At 48.7% G+C, this 20,188-nt stretch overlaps 2 protein-coding genes across 6 annotated transcripts in view; both read left to right on the top strand.

The window, feature by feature from the left end:
* The window catches only part of BIN2 (bridging integrator 2), a 28,975-nt gene extending 27,988 nt beyond the window's left edge, over positions 1 to 987 (top strand). For all 5 annotated transcript variants that reach the window (XM_026501848.4, XM_026501847.4, XM_057319006.1 and 2 more), the window contains one exon: positions 498 to 987. In XM_026501848.4, coding sequence (XP_026357633.2) covers positions 498 to 527 — 30 coding nt within the window. In that variant the 3' untranslated portion in view covers positions 528 to 987. The remainder of the gene's footprint in view (positions 1 to 497) is intronic.
* A 3,977-nt stretch (positions 988 to 4,964) lies between these two features.
* Positions 4,965 to 19,512, top strand: SMAGP (small cell adhesion glycoprotein). Its single transcript, XM_026501855.4, has 5 exons — positions 4,965 to 5,057; positions 5,176 to 5,581; positions 6,339 to 6,410; positions 17,984 to 18,064; positions 18,770 to 19,512. The coding sequence occupies exons 1-5, from the start codon at positions 4,965 to 4,967 to the stop codon at positions 18,946 to 18,948; spliced, it is 831 nt and encodes a 276-aa protein (XP_026357640.2). The 3' UTR covers positions 18,949 to 19,512.
* The last annotated feature ends 676 nt before the right edge of the window (positions 19,513 to 20,188 follow it).

Genomic DNA, 20,188 nt, shown 5'->3' with positions numbered 1-20,188 from the left:
TATATAAAAGGCACACAAAAAGGTAAATACACACACACAAAATATACTCAGAAGTACATTAGTAACAGTGACGTAAAATGGAGCCATGAATTAGGCAAATACAAAAATGCATTCTATAAAATAATAAAATTACTGAGGATGGACCACAAAGTTGGTTTCACACTTGCTAACATCCAAGAAGAAGAGGCAAACCTGGTCAGTTCACCCAGTTCATGGTGCCCATTCCTTAAGAGAGCAACAGTTCCAACTACTAAGATGAAAAAGAAAGTTCTCCTGTGAATCCTCTTAAAGAGAAGGCAAATGGTTCAGTGAGTATCTGCAACAAGTCTTCACGGTAATTCCAACAACCAGTTTCACACACCTTTCTCAACAGAGGCCAGTGCCTTACAAGAAATAGACTTCGATAGAAGCAAAATGAATCCTTCCCTCCCCCCCCCCCCCCAGTGTGGTTGGTGGAGGGCCGGTCAGCATCTAACCCAATCCTGTTTACTCTCCAGGTATCTGCAGTTCAAACTGACTGCCTCTGAAGAGGAGCTGCCAAGACCTCCACACACACCTCCCCAGAGAAGCCCCTCAGCTAGAGGGTACATAGGTCAGAGGCGCTTAAGATCTAGCGTTCATTTTTAGGTTGTCCAACCCTGTGAATGCTGGCAGTCTCTAAAGATCTAGCATTAATGGAGGCTGAGGAGCAGACTTAGGGGAGGGAGGGCGGCAGGCTTGGGAGAAGAAACTGTTAGATCCCGGGAATATTTAATTCAGGCTTTAGCATTGTTAGAATAAGAAGACTTCCCATGTTAAGCAAAGTGGGCCTAAAATGACTAGAAAGCGTGAGCACCTGTAGACAGAGACAGGTCCACATGGAAACGCATAACCACACAGACTCAGAGAACAGTGAACCGATCTTTGCCTTACCACTCATTTTGCAAGACTTAGAGCCAAAAGAACAGATTTTCGGATTGTTAAATAAAGTATTATTCTGACTGTGTACAGATTGGTTTGTTGGACCCAGGGGGCTGCGCCAGCCCCGCACTCCGTTCTCCTCTCAGGTAAGCTTATTGCTTCTACCCCGCGTTCAGATAGCTTTACTCACATCCTTGACCCCCAGCCCCAGTCGGAACCACGCCAGGGGCCACAGGCTCCTTTCCTCAATCCAGATGCCCCACGGCATGCCCCCCCCCCCCCCGCCCGCTTCCAGCTAACGAGCAAATACCCTGGGAAAGGGGTTACATTTTAGAGCTATTGCTAGTGTGTACAGTCCGCCACCTGGTGTAAATGAGCATCTGAGCGGGGTGGAAGGAGAAATGGAACTCCCAAGTGAAGGCAAAGGATACAAAATATAACAATAGAACGGAAACGGTGCGGAATTTAGAATCCGAAATCCTGGATTCCAGTCCTATCATTTACCTGTGAAAACATTAAACACTCACTTTGAAGTCCTGCCGCCCCAATAAGCACATATGTGCAAATGCCCCTCCCTCTTCGCTGGCCTCGGGGTTGTGGACGATGTCACCGTTCAGGCAGTCGTTCCGGCAAGCATTCATTAGTCGGTGCTCCAGACCAAGCACCCTACCAGGTACTAGAGAAACAACGAGGAGGAAAGAGTGAGAACTTCATGGAGACAGGCTGTTGAGCAGGGAGCGGAAGGGGTGAGAGGAGGAGACATGACTGAGGTCGTGAGGAATTACTCTGGGTTGGGCTTGAGAGACTAGGATTTCGTGGAGCCATTCTCTGAAATGGTGACTATAGGAGGACGGCATCATTGCCTGTGGGTTCTCTGGTTACAAACAACAAACCGCCCCAATTAAGCAGTAAAGAATATGTTGGAAGGACGTGAGGCAGCTCACAGAACTGAAAGAACAGGAGAACCAGCCCAGCGATGTCTGTGGCAGGAAGGTGTTAGACTGCCCCTCTAAGCAAGACTCAGCTGCCACCCCCTTCTGCTTCTGTGTCCTTTCCAGATCCAGGTTCCCTGGAGAAAGAATGACACTGGCCCAGTTTATGGAGAGGCGTGGTAGTGTCTACAGTGACCGGTAGACCAGCGGCGGGGGTGGGACGGGGTGCACAAGGGAACTTTTAGAGAGATGGAAATATGCATAATGTTGTGGCGATTGTTTACTGACTACATACATGTGTCAAAACTGATCACATGATACACCTGTGTAGTTTATTGGGCGTCCTGTACAAACGTCAGATACAAGGAGCTTGAGAACTTGCAGGACTTTCCAGAGGATGTGTCCGTCAGGGAGCTGGAAATAAATGTTTGTATTTAAGAGTCATTCTTCTAAGATCTAATCCTGCTACTCTCAAAAGATTTCTGCTGAAATGGAGAAGAGGTTGCATGCCCCCTATGAACTATATTTTAATACCTACTGCCTATATTTTAATACCTTCCCCATAAGGCGTCCCATTCCCTTGGCACTCAGAATCACGGCTGGGAGAGAGACTCCGGGGGGATCGGCAGCGTGGGGGAGATGCTGGGAATACAGGCCCCTAGCCGTCCAAGGCCTTCCGTGACCTGCTTGGAATCGCCTCTCCCACATTCATCCAGCAAAATCCAATTCGAGCCTTTTCTCTGCAGGGCTTTCCCTCCTAGGAAAAGAGTGTGCCGGCGAGGACTTCTAGGGACCTGCTTCTAGGGGGACAAGCAGCCAAGGTAACTGCTACGACAGGCACCACAGAAGTGGAGACATTTACCGCATTTTGAGATTGACGCTTCGTGAGCAGGTGGCCCTGTAGGAGGTTCCAAGAAGGAAGGGGAAGGGGCCAGTATGCCGGAGTAACTAGAAATTTTGCTTATTTAAGGCAGATAGTCTTGGCTAGGAACCAAGTTGTTTACCGATTTACAAAATGGTATAGTTGGGGCTCCTCCGTGGCTCAAGCGTCTGCCTTCGGCTCAGTTCATGATCCCGGGGGCTCAATGCTCAGAGGGGAGTCTGCTTCTCTCTCTTCTCCTCCTCCTGCTTGTGTTCTGTCTTTCCCTCTCAAATAAATAAATACTATATATATATATATATATATATATATATATATATGTAATGGTAGAGATGTCCAGGGGAAAGCCTAGGATTTAGAAGACTGCCATCCTGCAGCAGCACAGGAAGGGGCTAGAAGCCGATCAACTGACCAGAGATGAGTATCTCTCATTCCCTGCCCTGAGGCCCCTGAGCTCTGTTGACAAAAGAACCGCTGCTCCAGTTTCTGAAGTTTAGCATTCACTCCTTGGAGAACACCGCCAGTTCACCACCAGTGAGGCTCCATTCATCATCCATCTGTATGCATCTCTATATAAAATTAATTGCAAGAACATCACCCAGTCCCTGCCTTCCGGCGATCTGAAGGACAATGTTGACAGGCAAGGTGAGATATCTGGAGAACACTGGAAACATGACAGTGTTATGTCATGTTTATACAGGATACACCAAAGAACAGCATCCGCACGCTGTTTACAGTGTTGCTGTTTTGTGCTAAATTAGGTGCTGAGCATAGGCATAGTGGATCTTATTTTTCTGCATATTTACACTTTTTAAATGAATGGTATGTGCCTCCAGGGATAAAATCATGTACCAGCAAACCTTTTAAGGTGACATTTTAAAGAGAAAAAAGTTACTTGTGAGTGATGAACCATCAAATTGTGAAAGTAACATGTTTCAGTAGAGTCTGTTGGGCTTGACGACTCCAAGTCCGCGGTGGGTCGGGAGAATCTTTAGTACATAATGGAATAGGCTATGGGGGAGATTAAGCAGATAACAAAAAATCTCAGCCTGTCCTGGAATTCTTGATCAGCTTGTCAGGAAATGCAAGCAATTGTCCACCTTTGGAATATAACCCTTAAGATTTGAATTTCCTTTTCTCTTGGGTATTCTTTTATCTGAGAACTGGCCAGGCTGACCTTTTTCTTAACTTACATACATCTTGCCTACATGTTACTTTCTTTGCCTTTCTTAGTTGGACTGGTAGTTTTCCCACACATGAGCTTTCTTCTTCCTCATTGATAACTACCGTGCCTTTAAAAATCTATTTAAATAAAATGAATTTCATCAATTTACTGTTTTTCCCTCTGGTTTTTACCAACCAAATAATATCTTTAGGAATGAATGCAATCACCCTTATTTTATGTTTTTGCTTTTTTTCTCACACTACGCCTCTATTCTCTGAGATTTTTTTCTCAGTCTTTGTTCGCAAATAACATGCACCAGACCTATCAGTCTATAGAAATATTGATTTCCAAAACTACAGAACTCCTCACAGGAATAAGTATGCAAGGAAATCTCTTTCACTGGCAGAACAACCACTTGAGTCCTAACCGTAAATAGGAAGCCAAGATACGTGCCGGGTAAGGTTCTAATGCTTTAGATGTATTAATTCATTCTCTCCCCCCAGTAACTTCAAGAGACAGATACTGCCCTAGGGAGAGAAAAGAAACCCAAGTCGCTTGTCTGAGATCACACAGCAGAGGGGATTCCAGAGCCTGTGTTTATAGTATTACATCCTTAGTCACTGAGTTCATTAATTTGGGAACATTTCCTGCCACAGAGAGAAGTGAGTCAAGATGGCTGAAGTACGGCACTGATGAGCAGTTAAATTGAGGCGCTCACCATGTGCTAAACGTGTGCCTATGATATGGCTTCATTTCAGGGATGAGGCCACAGATTTTAAAGATGTTAAGTAATTCGCCCAGAGTCACACAGCGAACAAGCGGCGGGGCTGGGGCTGTTTGAACCCGAAGTCCATGACACTCTTAACCTGTATACCACCCGGCCTCCGAAGAACGTCAGCCGAGGAAGATCCGGATGGGGCACCGGTCCCCACCCCCCCAATCCTCCCAGCTTCGCGGCCGCGGTGCGCCTACTGTGCTATGTTAGCTTACTCTCCAAGCTTCTGGACATCGACCCATTTACGTAAATGATATGCAAACGCAAGTAAATGTAACTTTCCACATTTGCTGGAAATTCAAATTAACGTCGATGGGGGCAAGCGGACAGATCCCAGTTATCCCAGTTCCGATCGCACGCCGTCTGGAGCCTCGGGGCGAGGGAGGAAGCGGCTCCGGACGAAGAGTAAAGTGACAATCGGACAAGGAAAAGCAGCCTTTCCTCCCGGGGGAGCAGCGGCCGCCGGGCGGGCAGAGGGAACCTGCAGAGGGCGGTTTCTCTCCTCTTTTCCTGTCCCACCCAGTCGGCCGGTCCCTCCACCCCCCCTCCCGGCCGGCCTCCGCAGCTCGCTCGGCGCGTCCGTCCCGTTTCCTCCCGCTCCGCGGCCCGCGGCCCTTCTCCGCGAATCTCCGCCGTTCCCGCCCCCGGCGAGTTCAAAAGGACGCGCGGAGCGGCGCCCGGCCCTCCCCCGGCCGCCCGTCCGACTGGTAAGGTGAGCACGCGGAGGAGGGCACCGGAGCAGGGCACGGGGGAGGGCGGCAGGGCCGGGCGAGCCCGGGGGCCGCACGCACACCGCGGTCGCCTCGGCCACGGCAGCGACGCGAGCCCAGAGCGGCCGGAGCCTCCCGTCGCGGCCGCTCGGAGCGGGCTGCCCCGGACAGACGGACGGACGGCCGCGCGCCGCGGGCTGCCCCGGGAGCCGTGTGCCGGTAACGCGGGAGGGCCGAGGCGGGGGCGGGGCCGAGACCCAGTCGCTGGGTCCTCGCCGCGCCAGTCCCGACGTCCGCGCCGGGCGCCGAGTCCCGGGCCGGGCCAAGTGCGGTCGGCGCTACCGGCCGGCCGGTGGGGTGCGGTCGGCGGTACGCGGGCGGCACAGCGGACAGAGAAGGGACGACTGGGCGGGAGCGGGCCGGGGCCGGACAGCCGCTGCTCGGGGACGCGCCTGAGGGGACTGAGGCCCCTCACCTCCACGTTCCTGTGTCCGGCTCCCCGCCCCCAGGCCCCGGCCCTGCCCCCACGCGGGCACCGGAGCCGGCGGGTCCGGCCCTCCCGGCCCTCTCCTGACCCCTAGTGGACGTCTGCGCGCAGACTCCCGGCTCGGGAGGAGCGGGGTACCTGTGCCTGCCTCTGGGCGAAACCGGGTCCAGTGCTAATTTGCATACCTTCGCCTAACTTTCTCAGGCCGGGAGAAATCCCTTAGGTAAATGTGGTGGCCAGGTGAAAGCATCTCGGGGTAGTACGTTCAAAGGCAACCGACAGCAAGTACCAGACGTCTCGGCTCTGCTCTTGGCACCTGCAGCCTGAGGAGATAACTCATGGAAACCAAAAGAGAAGGGTTTAGGACTTCCCATAAGGGAAGGAATCCGGGAAAACCTGGCCCCAAAGGCTTTCCTGGGACTTCAGCGTCTCCAGGCCCAGGGAGGGGCCCGCGCATCTCATTGCCTGTCTTTGTCCCGCTTCCTACAGATCTGCTGCTGCCCGGAGGTGCCCATCCCCTTGCTGCAATGCCTAGCCTGCTAACCACGCCTTCTCCTGGAGGTAGGTGAAGGCCTTTCCCAGTAGCAATGGTAGAGAACTGTTAACATTCCCCCACCTCCAGCCCAGGCCTGGAATTCCCTGAGGCCTCAGCCCAGATGTGTTGACCCTCCCACTTCCATGTGCCCGCCTCACACCGGAAGAGGTCCTGGGAAGCTGCAGAGGGCAACCAAAATGCTTACTTCGGTGCATTTGGAATCTGAAGTCTCACGGGCCTGGGCCAGTTCCCAGTACCACCACTTAAAGCTCTGTGACCTTGAGTGGGTGACCACTCTGTAAGCTCCAGTTTTCTCATTTGTAAAATGGAGGAAATAGTACTTATCTTATGAGATTATTCGTGAAGATTAAGTGAGATAACCCATATAAAATACCTAGCACCAGTGTCTCATATCTAGTAAGCACTCAGTAACACAGGTTGTTATTATTAACGGGTGCTTGTTAGAGACCCTCTTTTCCTGGAAAGGAATTGTGCCTGCTGTTTAATTGCACTCCTCTGATGATACACTCCAGCATCAAAACCCGTTGTTTCCTGGAGCTGTGCTCAGGCAGGGATCCACCTCTCATCACACTGAGAAAGAATTCCCACCTTTTGTTAGTGACCAAGGTGAGCCAGACAAACCAATAGTCGTTGATGGTTTTGTTGTGTACTGTAGGGTAAGGGAGGAGCAAAGCCTTGGTTGGTCTGTGCACCTCTGTTTTCATGTACGAAGTCTCATTCGTCATTCATTAGGGCAAATATTATCTACTGTCCTGATGTGGAAACAGGTGAGTGACAACCCCAGGGAAGTTGAAGACGCTGTCCTCTGTGACCGTGATGCACGCAATTCAGAATGGCTATTGTCCAGCGAGAGACGAGAAGAGGGAGAAGTGGATAGAAGTCTAGATTGGTCAGCAAAGGCTTCATGCGTAGGGAATGGGATGGGATGGAGCCCTTACCAATGAAGAATAGCTGAGGTCTGTACAGACCCAGAAGGGTGCAGTGGCTGTTCCAGATCAAGTTAGTGTCGTGCGTGAGACCACGGACTGCATCTGTCCTGGCAGGTGTTCTGAAGGAGAAGGCAGAGGACCTCTAGAATAAACCTGCCCATAGGGAAAAGAGGTGATGCTTTGGCAGCTAACTGAGAAGTTAGGACTTGGGCAAATTCTTTTGTTTCTTGTTTCTTTTTTTAAATTTGTGGTGAAATATACATAATATAAATGTTCCCATTTTAACCATGTTTTGGTAGTTCAGTGGCAGGAAGTATTGATTAACGTTCACACAGTTGTGCCATCTTCATTACCATCCATCTCCAGAACTCTGTCATCTTCCCAAACTGAAAGTCGATTAAACAGAAACTCCCCATCTCCCATCCCTCCAGCTCCTAATGACCAGCATTTCACTTTCTGTCTGTATAAATCTGACTAGGTACCTCATATAAGGGGACCATACAGTAGTTGTCATTTTGCGTCCGGCTTTTTCGCTTGGCATCTCAAGTTCATCCATCTTGTAGCATGTGTCAGAACGTCCTTCCTTTTTAAGGCTGGATAATATCATACACCTATCATTATATATACATGTAATACACCATTTCGTGTGTCCACTCCTCCATCAAGAGATTGCTTCCACCCTTTGGCTGTTGTGAACAAGGCCGCTAAGAATATGGGTCTACAAGTTTCTTCTCGAGTATCTGCTTTCAGTTCTTTCGGGTATATACCCAGAAGTGGAATGGCTGGATCACGTGGTAATTCCGTTTAAATTTTTGAGGACCTGCCACACTGTTTTCCACAGCAGCTGCACCATGTTACAGCCCTACCAGCAGTGCATAAGGGTTCTGATTTCTCTGCATCCTTAACATTTGTTCTTTCCTTTTTCTTTCTTTCTTTCTTGATAGTAGCCATCCTTTTTTTTTTTTTTAAGATTTTATTTATTTATTTATTTATTTGACAGAGAGAGAGAGACAGCCAGCAAGAGAGGGAACACAAGCAGGGGGAGTGGGAGAGGGAGAAGCAGGCTCCCAGCGGAGGAGCCTGATGTGGGGCTCAATCCCAGGACTCTGAGATCACGCCCTGAGCCTAAGGCAGTGGCTTAACGACTGAGCCACCCAGGCGCCCCTATAGTAGCCATCCTAATGGGCCATCTGCATATCTTCTTTTCTCTTTTTTCTTTTTTGCATATCTCCTTTAGAGAAATCTCGTGTTCAAGTCCTTACCCATTTTTTTTTTAAAGATTTTACTTATTTATGTGACAGAGAGACAGCCAGTGAGAGAGGGAACACAGCAGGGGAGAGGGAGAGGAAGAGGCAGGCTCCCAGCAGTGGAGCCCGATGTGGGACTCGATCCTGGAACGCCGGGATCACGCCCTGAGCCGAAGGCAGACGCCTAACGACTGCGCCACCCAGGCGCCCCTTACCCATTTTTTTTAATTGGCTTGTTTTGTTGTTGTTTTTCATCTTGCTTATTTCTTATCCCAACCTTGTGAACAGGTGTTATTCTCATTTTACAGAAGCAAAAACCAAGGTTTGGGACAATTAAGAAATTTCAAGAGGTTAAATTCTCCCAAGGTCGTGTGACTAATAAAGGCCGAGGCAGGATTTTGTGCCCAGTCTAGATTTACTCCAAAGCCTGTGTTCTTTCTGTCATGGTACACTGCTCTCAGAGTCTCACTGCACCCCACTGGTCCAAGGACACGAAAGAGAAGGAATGAGAAAGGAAGCAGAATTCCAGGGCGGGTTCCCATGGAAAGGAGAACTGGGGGAGCCGCCCTTTGTTGGGTAGGTCTAAAGCAAATAAGTAGGTTGGCAGACTCAGGTGGTAAAGGATCTGATGCCTCGGTGATAAGAGATTTAGCCTGGAAACAAGGGCCACAAAGAAACCAACAGGTATCTGGGTCAACAACAACCAGAAAAAGGTACGGAAGCAAAATAGATCTTGAAGTTCGTTTGCTGTGGGTCAGGATTTGGGTGGAGCCTCAAATCTTGTGGTCCTCTACCCCAAGGCCCCCCACCAGAGAGAAAAATGGTATTACAGTCCTTCCTAGCCTGAGGAGAGGGAAGGAAGAGAGTAACATCCTTTGTTTGAACAGGGAGACAGGAGAGAAATGGTACAGAAACGAGATAATGGGGGGAGAGCGGTAAGCCATTCACCCCCTTTTATGCCAGGCTTCCTGAACTTAAGTTTACTTTGTTGTTCATTTTTTCATTAAAAAGCTCTTACATGCCCCTTAAGGAATAGCCTTCTAGACCTTTTCTGTGTATGTGCAGACATATATATGTGTGTGTATGTGTGTTCATAGTTTCATTTGCTTTTTTTCAAACATGTAATCTTACTACACATTACTGCCCTAGCAATTTGCTTTTTTCATCTCAAGATATATCCTGTGGAATTACAGATCTACCACATTCCTTTTGACAACTGTATAGTGTTTCCAGAATGAATGGCCTGTAATTTATTTAATCATTCCTCTGCTGATGGACATTCAGATATGTGTCACTCTTGCAAACAGTCCTACAGGGAACACCCTTTCCGTTCTGCAGTAAAACTCAGGGAACCAAACCCAGTGGACACATGAACAAAATGGTTAGCTGAGGCAGAGCAGAGATGTTTCCAGAACCTGGAGAGTTGAGAGTATGTGGTGGGAAAAACCTTGGAATGAGGAGATAGATTCGAAGCCCAGGTCGGCCAACAGCTGAGTGAACCTGGGCTGGTCGATGCAGTTTGCTGAGCTTGAATGTAATGATGATACCAGCCCTGCTTACGTCACTGCCGTGGAGTGGAGAGAAAATAATGTATAAAGTTTTGTAATCTGTAAATAACAAATATAGATGACAGTTCTTTTTTTTTTCTTTTTAAGTAGGCTTCACGCCCAACGCGAGGCTTGAACTTACGACTTTTAGATCCTTAGATTAACAGTCGCGTGCTCTACCGAGTGAGCCAGCGGGGCGCGCCCACCGATTACGGTTCTGGCACTTGAGGCCTGAAGACCCTAGCTCATTAGCACGTCGTAGGACACCTGGGGACCTTTAGTCTGAAACAGTGCTTTTATGTGGAGAAGAGTTCAAAAATTTGATTTTTTTTTTAATGCAAACATTTTATTTTGGAGTCATTTTAGGTTTATAGAAAAGTTACAAAAATAGTACAGAAAGTTCCCATGTGCCCTTCAGCCAGTTTTCCCTAATGTCAGTATCTTATATGACCATGGCATGTTGTGAAAACCAAGAAATTAACATTGGTATAATACTGATAACTAAACTACGCCTTCGCTGAGATTTCACCTGTGCAAAACTTTGGTTTTGAGGAGAATTCTGATAGAACACTTCCGATTTATAAAAATTCCAAAATTAAGGCTGAGAAGGGTCCTGAGGGTCAGCTGGTTGAACCACCCATTCTGTGCTAGAATTCTCTCTCCAGTGCCCCGTGAAGCTTTGACCAGTTTTGCTTTTCCTTCTCTGGGAGAGAGCTCTCTCTCCCATTAGTTTCCGCCGGGGGTCCTCTTGCACGGGTTATCCATCAGCATATTTGAAGATAGCATTCAAGTTCTAGGCTCTCCCGAAGTTTCCTCTCTGGGCTTTCTTTTGCCAGCTTTCCTCACCTGATAGAATTTCCAGGCCATTCACTATGTTGGCTGCTTACCACAAAATTGTCATACCCAGACACCGCTCAGCAGCCTAAGAGCGGCACAAAGTAGGGCCGCACTGTTGCCTCCATTGTTAAAGACCATATTCATATTAATGGGGCCTAGAATAACAGCAAGCTTTAAAATTTTTTAGATTATAAAAGAACAGTTGACCCTTGAACAACATGGCGACTAGGGGCGCTGACCCCCACAGTCAAAAATCCACGTGTAAGTTTTGACTCCCCCAAAACTTAACTGCTAATAGCCTACTGTTGACCAGAGCCTTACCAATAACAGTCAGTTAACTCATATTTTACATGATATACGTACTATCTACTGTATTCTTGCAATAAAGGAAGCTAGAGAAAAAGACAATGTTGTTAAGAAAATCATAGGAGAAAATATAGTTACAGTACTGTACTGTATTTGTGGTAAGTGGACCCATGCAGTCCAAACCCATGTGTTCAAGGGCCAACTGTATCATCTTAAGAGATTTGGAAGATAAAGGGAAGCATATAGAAGAAAATAAAAGCCATCCCAAATTCTACAACCTAGCTGTCACTCATGTTGCCATTTGAGGGTATATCCTTCCAGTGATCTCACTCTTTTATATAAGCTGCTGCCAAGCCATGGCATCCCCATTCTTTCTTTGTCAGTAGTTGAGCAAGACTGAGGAATCTGTCAGATTCTCGTCTGGTTCAGTTTGGCCCATTTCTCCAGTTGTTTGAAATCTCTCTGGTTATCAACTTATTAGCTGCCCCTCTTGTTTGGAGACTTGCACGAATTTGCCAGACTTTTCCTGGGCCTGCAGGAGCCCGCGTTTACCCAAAGGGCACGAAGCCCTTGCACACCCAGCTTATGTGGAAGGCACCAAGCAAGCAGGTCACCAAAACAGAGATCTTGCAAAGAATTGAATGTGCAGTGTTTTAGAAAAGTCAAGCAAAAAAAAGCCAGGGAACAATGATATCGAACTTTCTTATACCTGTCTTGTGATGTCATATTTTTATTTTGAATTACAGGAAGACCTTAAGTTTGGTCCTGGCATGGCTTGACATGAGAGTATCAATCAAGGTCCAATCCCAGTGGAAGGAGCTGTGGTTAGACTTGCACCGCTTCATTCCTTGATGGCCGGTTACTGCTCGACCTAGTCCTTAGAGCCAGGCTGTATTACCTCGCTGGAGATTATAAACAGTCTGTTTAAAAATATTTATTTATTTATCTGGGGAAGAGAGTGTGGGCATGAGCTGGGGAAGGCAGAGAGGGAGAGAGAGAAGCAGACTCCCCCCTGAGCAGTCCCCGGACCCTGGGACCATGACCTGAGCTGAAACCACGAGTCAGAAGCTTCACTGACTGAGCCACCCAGGCGCCCCTATTATAAACAGCCTTATCCGTGTTCTGTGATAAGGCACCATTTATTCCTGCAGCACCTTCAGCTCTCCTTAAACTCCGATCCCCATCCTCACTCTCAGTGATGACCCTGCATTCTATTTTCTTGAGCAAATTAAAGTTCTCAGAAAGAACTGCCAAGGCCCCCACTGCCCCCATCTCTCTGGCGCCTGCCTCTGTTTCCATGTGCATGTCAGTAGCGCACACTCTGCCCTGTCTGCAGCCAGCCCCTCTCTCCAGGCACCGGATCCCATCCCTTCGAGGACGTGCTTGCATCACTGTCTTCCCTCAGCATCCCCAGCTGCTTCCTCTCATCCAAGTTATTCCTATCCTTCCTATCCGTACATAAACATGCTATCATTTCTCCCATCCTTGAAAAAACAAACAAAAAAACTTGAACTCCCTTCCCCCTCCAACTACAGCCCCATTTCTCTGCTCACATTTACAGAAAAAAAGAGTTTATCTGTATTCTGCCTCCAGTTCCTCTTCTTCCTTTTTTTCTTTTCCCCTTGAATCCAGTGTCACCCAGGGTATTACACACAGCACGTCACCAGAGCCTCTCTTGTGTGGGTCTTTCCTGAGCCCCGCATAGCAAAACCCAGTAGTCCTTGTACTTGATCTGTTTGCCTTCTACTTCTCAGTTTCTTTTGCTCTTTCCTTTCTGGGCTCAGCCCTTTGGGCCTCTTTATCGGTACTTCTTCCATTGATGATCTCACCCATACTCAAGGGCTTAAATATGCTGACTCTTTAAATCTCCAGTCCAGACCTCTTCCCAAAATTCCAGTCTTAATAGCTGCACTTGGGTATCTAATAAGCAGTCGTGTCCAAAATTGAACTCTGATCTTCCCTTCCAAATCTGTTCCTCCCGTAGGCTTCCCAGCTCGGGTGACACCATGCTTCCTTCTCTCCAGTTACTCAAGCCCAAAACCTTCATGTCATCCTTGACTCCACCCCATATCCTGTCAGTCTTAGCGTCGAACGCCTCCAGAATCCTACCACTTTTTCACTGGGCTACATTGGGCTTCCTCACAACACGGCGGTCTCAGTGTTTCAAAAGTGTGTTCTTTGGAATTTCAGGCCTTACCCCAGACCCCCTGAATCATTTTAACAAGATCCCTAGGAGATTTTTATGCACAACAGAGGTCGAAAAGCACTGCTTTGAATATAAATCCAGTCTCTGCCCCAAAACCTCTAAAAGGTTCTCATTTCAGTCACTGAAAAAGCCAAAGCCCTTCCATGGCCTGCAGCACCCATAGTATACAGTCCCCTGGATTTCATCTCGTCTTGCCTCTCCCTTGCTCTGTTCAGTGACCTCTGTGCTGTGCTTTAAGCACGCCAAGCAGGCTCAGCCTCAGTGCTTTTCACTCTTGCTGTTCCCTCTGCCCAGATCTCTGCCGGCCTCCCTTTCTCACCTTCTAGGGGTCTTTACTCAAGCCACCTCCTCAGGGAGACTCCCTGACCACCCCTGTCCACATGCCAACCCCCCGCCCCACTTCCTGCTCTTCTATTCTGCATAGCACTAATCAGCATCTAATACAGCATATCTTTCACTTATTTACTTATTTATTCCCCATCTCACCTTCTCAGAATGTAAACTGGATGAAGCAAAGGGTTTTTTTAATTACAGTAAAATTATACATAACATAAAATTTACAATATTTAAGGATACAATTCAGTGGCGTTAAATACATTCACACTGTTGTGCAGCCATCACCACTATCCATGTCCAGAACTTTTTCATCTTCCCAAACGGAACTTCGTACGCGTTAAACAACAACTCCCAGCCCGGGGCCTCTGGCTGGCTCCGTCAGTAGAGCACGCAACTCTTGATCTCGGGGTTTGAGGTTCAAGCCCCACATAGGTGGAGAGATTACTTAAAAATAAAATCTTAAAAAATAAAAAAAAACAGTCACAGCTGCCCATCCCCTCTCTCCCCAGTCCCTGACAACCACCATTCTACTTCCCCCCGTCCCTATGAATCTATTCTAGAAACCTCATATAAGTGGCATCCATTTCATAGCATATGTCAGAACTTCCTTTGTTATATTGTCCCGCCTTAAAAACAAAGGAAATTCTGGCACATGCTACAAAATGGATGAGCCTTTGTTCCTGAGGTGTGTGCTTCCTCCTTTTAGAAGTAGATTCCAGAGAGCCTTTGCTCCCAACAGAGACCAGTTTCATCAGAAGTAAAACTCTGATGCAGGGTCGGCCTCCTGCATTAATCCGTTGTCTTCACGAAGAGGTAAATTTCTTGTAGCCCCTTCATCACCAGATGGCTTATTCTAAGTCCAAACCAACATTAACTGCGTCCAGGGAAGGCACATCTGTCGAAGTGTGTGTTTCTTTTCTTTTTTAAGATTTTATTATTTGTATGAGAGACAGCAAGAGAGCACGCGTGGGAGGGGGGTGGGGGTGGAGGACCGGAAGCAGGCTCCCCGCTGAGCAGGGAGCCCAGCTGGGGACAGGACCCTGGGACCTGACCTGAGCCAAAGGCACACGCCTAACGGACGGAGCCACCCGGGCGCCCCGAATCGTATGTTTCTGAAGGTCTTCCTGCGTTGCCGAAATGTGCTCTGTAGTTGTAGCGAGCCTGCCTCTGAGCCCATGAAGCGTTCGAGTTAGGGAGGCTGCCCGTGAAGCAACACGCTTGCCCCTTTCACTGACGTCGCTGCCCGCTTACCAGTTGCCCCGGAGCAGTCCACATTAAGGACACATTCTTTGTGGCCCAATAGCGTAGAGTTGATTGTGGTCAGCTGGTGTTCCTCCCACTTTTAGCTCTATTTTTTAAACCCTCGAACTTTCTGGAAAGCTTGTTGTGCTGCCCCGTGGTAATCTTTCATGATCTCTTCCTCTTGTTCCCTGTTGGAAAAAAGAAAAGGACACAGGAGGAAGGACTAGTATAAATGCCTCGCTTGGGCTTTGGGGAGGGTAGTCCTGGATTCAGATCCTGGCTCCGTGCACTGTTCCTTCATGTGTGATACGAGCCTTGTCACTTAACTCCCCCAGGGCCTCGGGGTCCACGTTAGCAAATAAAAACCCCTACTTTGAAGTGATTGATGTGAGGATTAATGAGTATGTGTATAAAGCACGCAGCTCGAAGCAGGGACTTTGTAAGTGGCAGCTGTTATAATCGGGAGCGTCTGCAGAATTTCCCAGCTAGCGATCGTCCTCCGTCCTCCGGGAGTCATACGTACCTGTCCTCTGAACCCTCACTGAGATGGAGCTCCATGGTCCGGGCCCTGGCTGACCTCGTCACTACCCCTTTCTCAGCATCTCTGACTGTGCCGCCAGCACGTGGTGGGGGCAAAGTAAATTGCTGTCGACTGATTGACCTGAATCTTCTGAATCTGCGTCAAGCTTCCGTACATAAGCTGTTCTTCTCAGTGCTCTGTGTATCTTACGTTTTGTGATGTTGAAGAAAGGCAAAGCTAAGAGCATCGGTGCAGAATTCCAGATCAGTGGTGGGAAGCTGCAGTGCAGCCCCCGGAGGTCTGGGGGAGGAGAGCGTGCGCGGTGAGGGCCTCAGTCTGAGGCAGGGATCAGAAGGGTGAAGTTCAGGGCTTCTCTTTGATGGAAGGCACAGCGTGATCTCAGAAGTGACAGCCCGTCCCTTTTGCTGTAGTCTCTCTGTGAGAAGCCAGCCCGTGGGTCCAGCCCACACACAGGGAGAGGGGCTTAGACAGGCTGTAAATAAATACCAGGTAGCAGGGGCCACCCGGAGCTGGAGCCGCCTCACCAGCCGCCCGCCACACTCCCATTTTGTGATTCAAGAAACTAAAGCTCAGAGAGGTTTAGTAACTTCCTTAAGGTCACCCAGTAATATGCTGGGGCAAGGTTCAAACCCCGAGTCGCTTTCCCCTTTAACCACCAAGCACATGAACAGCGTCACTCTGTGATTGCTTCCTGCTCTGTCACTCAGGCCTCCCGCAGAGTTGGGCTAACGTCGCCCCCAGTGGCAGCAGGAGAGTGCAGGAGGGAATCCAGAGAAGTAACCATTGGGCCCGGCCTTGGGAGGGGAGGTGCTCTAGACAGCCCATCCTGCTTTCTCTGTTGCTGGACCAGGTTCATCAGCCCTCTTCTAGGCCTGTGTGAAAAGACCCCCCAACACCAGTGGCCCCTTTCAGCACTGCTCGCAGGCTCCCAGGCCCAGCGCTGGTGACTGCATCTCCCTTGCCCTGGATGGAAACCCGAAGGCAGCAGGCGTCAGCCAGGAGTCAGGTTGTGCCCTGTGCTCCAGCCGCACCGGCTCTTGTTCCTTTTACCCCGTAAACTGCCACCCCTGCTTCAGCTCCCAGCTCAGATCTCACCTCCGGGGGAGGCTGTGCCTGCTGGAAGACTAGATCAAGGCCCTCGGTCCCGTGCTCTCCTGCGCGCCCGAGACGTCCTTTGTCTCGTGTACTGCAGTCATTCACTGTGACCCCTGGCATGGTGGAGGGTCCGCTCCATTGCTTACCATTATATCCCCAGTGCGCCTAGCCCCGTACCTGGCGAAGGGTAGGCGGTGAATGAGTGCTGCTATTACTTGTTGAATGAATATTGAACAGCGCCTCCTGTGGGCGATGTCAAGGTCAGCCGGCCTGTTCTCCCCAGGATACTTCTGTCCTGCAGTAACCTTAACTCGGTGCCTTTTCAAATCCCTACACTCAAATGCTAACTAGGGGCAGAGCTCAGGGACTCCCTGACTGCCTACGTAAATACTTTTAAAAGGGACCCCTGGAGACCACTAGCTTTGAGTGTTCCAACCCTGGGTAGTGACTTCAGGGGTGGGGCTCACAGGCTGTAAAGGATGGATAGACCAATAGCAGGAGGAGGTGTGCGATATATCTTAGGGTTAGAAGAGGCCTTATCTCAGAACCTTTCAATTACAGGGCCTACTCTGGTGCTGTAGGAAGGGGTTTTAATAAGGGAGGAGCATTATTTCATTATTTAAAAATAATGTTGGGCGTCTGGCTGGCTCAGTTAGCAGAACATGTCACTCTCGATCTCGAGGTCATGAGTTCAAGGCCCAAGGTGGGCATGAAGCCTACTTTAAAAAAAAGCAATTAAGAGAAAAAAACTAAATAAAAATAATGTTTACGAACAGTTTGTAAGAACATTAAGGAAATGCCTGTGCCAATATAATGTAAATATGTATACACGTATATAGAATCATTATTTGATCTCATCTTTGTAAAAGCTAATAATAGCTTACCCTTATTGAGTTTCTTACTACCTGTCACAGCGGCCCTATAAAGTAGATACTATTATCTCCATTTTGCAGATGAAGACGCTAACGCACAGAGGGGTTAGGTGATTTTCTGAAGGTAACGCAGCCAGTAAAGGACAGAGCTCCAATTCGAACCTCATCAGTTAGGCTCCAGGGCCCATACTCTTAACCACTATATTGGACAGGGAGAAATCCATCAAAATGTTAATTGTCTTTGGATGGTAGTTTATTTTCTCTTCCGTTCTGCAGGTTTTTCTATACAGATTTCCTATAGGAGTTGAATGATAAAGTTTCTCAGGGAAGAGGTGGGGTGGTGAACTTTGAAGGACAAATGTATGCCTTAGGACAAAAGAACTCACCCCATTTCCTTTTTCACTTTTCTAAATGTTCTAGAAGAACTGATGACCACCCCAGTTCTGCAGACCACTGAAGCCCTGTCCCCAGAAGCCGAGGCCAGCACAGCACTCATTGCAGGTAACAAAGGCCCTGAGCCACATCCAGAAGGCTTTGTGAATTCAAGGGCTGTCTCGCTCCATAGACTGGGAAGCCAGTGTGGTGATCAAGGATTTTCCCGACGCAGGAAAGCACCACATAGTGGAGACCAAATCCGTTACTGGGGTCCCTTTGGCATGTAGGTTATCTTCTACGCACACACGCAAGGCTATAAAAGACTTAGAGGCTTCACGCCAAAGACACTGCCAGTGAGCGTGGGACGTGGCCACCAATAGACGTTAAGTGTGTACGGGCGCGACACTCCGGTGTGCGGGTAGGGATGAGGGTCTGCGTGGTTTGTCAGGTGGGTGAGGACGAGGATAGGAGGGATTAGAGACATCCCTGCAGGCGGCTGTGGATTTAAAAACGCCTTCCTGTTGGGATAAGCTATTTCCTGTTTCCCTCCTTCCTGTTTCTATCAGAATCATCAGGCACTGGTTGAGAGGGGGTTGTTTTGTTAGAAATCAAAAGCCGCGTGTGCTTAGTTTAAGCACCAGGGTATTCTGGATACCATGCACCGTGGAAGTGGACTTGGGGGGAATATGGATCTTGGAGGTGGACGCCGGATAACTAGAACAGGAGGGTCCTTATAAAAAGTGAGGGAATCATTGATTTCGGGGGCCCCCATGAATTCCGGAGACAGCCTCAATCCTGACCCTCTCTGCATTCTCCCCTCTCCTTTCCAAGTCGTTATCACCGTGGTCTTCCTCACCCTGCTCTCAGTCGCGGTCTTGATCTTCTTTTACCTGTACAAGAACAAAGGCAGCTACGTCACCTACGAACCCGCAGAAGGCGAGCCCGGCGCCGTCCTCCAAATGGAGAGTGACTCAGCCAAGGGCAGGGACAAGGAGGAATATTTCATCTAACGAGTCCCGGGCCCCAAGGAGCTTTTCCAGGCTCCAGGGCTCACACACTATTTATTAGGTGAAAGTTTTATCTGAAACCAGTGAGGAGCACTGACTGATATGGGCAAACCTGAGCTCCTTCTAGGACACAGGCCCAAATGCCAACATCACTGATGCCAGGGACACAGAGAAAGCTGTCGATGATGTCTTTAGCCAGGCCCTTGTGGTGTAGCTGGGTTTGGTGGCTGCCCAACAGGGCAGAGCGACACGAGGCCATATGAGTACGTGCCCAGTCATCTCCACTTTTTTCAAGATCGAAGGGAAGGAGAGTTAGGGTCGCTGGCTGCTCCTCTGTCCCCTGCCTGGTCAACTGGTGACAGCCCGAGCAGGGATAAGTGTCCGCAGAAGTTCTTCCCAGGTGCTGGATGCCATGGTAAAAGGCCACGCGGGGAGGGGCAGGAGACTATGGAGACCCCACCCCCTGATGAATGTGTTCTATCTCCTAATCTGAGCCCTTCCTGCCCATATTCCCCAACAACCTTATACTGATGTTATTTTTACCACAATTAAAAATGTTCATTGATACAGAAATCTGATTCTTACGTGCCAGAAATAACCACCTTTATATTTTGACTTATCCATGCTTAAACTTTTTTGACATTTTCTTTTGCTTGTTTAACTCGTTTGCCTATGTTCTCCCAAACAAAAAGAACCCTAGGGAAGTTTCAGAAGTTCCCACAACAGTCTCAGGAGTTTGAAACAAAGATGGTTGTGGGAAGCTTGTCCCAGGGGAGTGTCATTAGAAACATACCCTGGGAGATGAAATGGTTTACCTTCCATCCTGGCAAGGGCCAGAATTTCTCAGACTCGTCTTTTTTTTTTTTTTTTTTTTAAGATTTATTTATTTGAGAAAGAGTACACTCGGGAGAAAGGATGAGTGAGTGGGGGAGGAGCAGAGGGAGAGGAGAAGCAGACTCTCCACTGAGCAGGGAACCCAACTCGGGACTCCATCCCAGGACCGTGGATCATGACCTGAGCTGAAGGCAGATGCTCTGCCGACTGAGCCACCCAGACATCCCTTCCCAGACCCATTCTTTGTATACACAGAGGGAACCAGAACAATCACCCTACCACTCTTCCCACCAGTGTCCTTTGAATCAAGCCCAGAGAAGCTTCTTGGTTCTCAGTCCCCAGATGAGATGTGTTTAAAAGACACAACGTTTTCATAGAAATCATAGCTCCGCAAATACTGTTTACTTTG

Source organism: Ursus arctos, unplaced genomic scaffold (assembly GCF_023065955.2).
Source record: "Ursus arctos isolate Adak ecotype North America unplaced genomic scaffold, UrsArc2.0 scaffold_26, whole genome shotgun sequence".
NCBI lineage: Eukaryota > Metazoa > Chordata > Mammalia > Carnivora > Ursidae > Ursus > Ursus arctos.
This window is presented reverse-complemented; position numbering and strand designations above follow the sequence as displayed.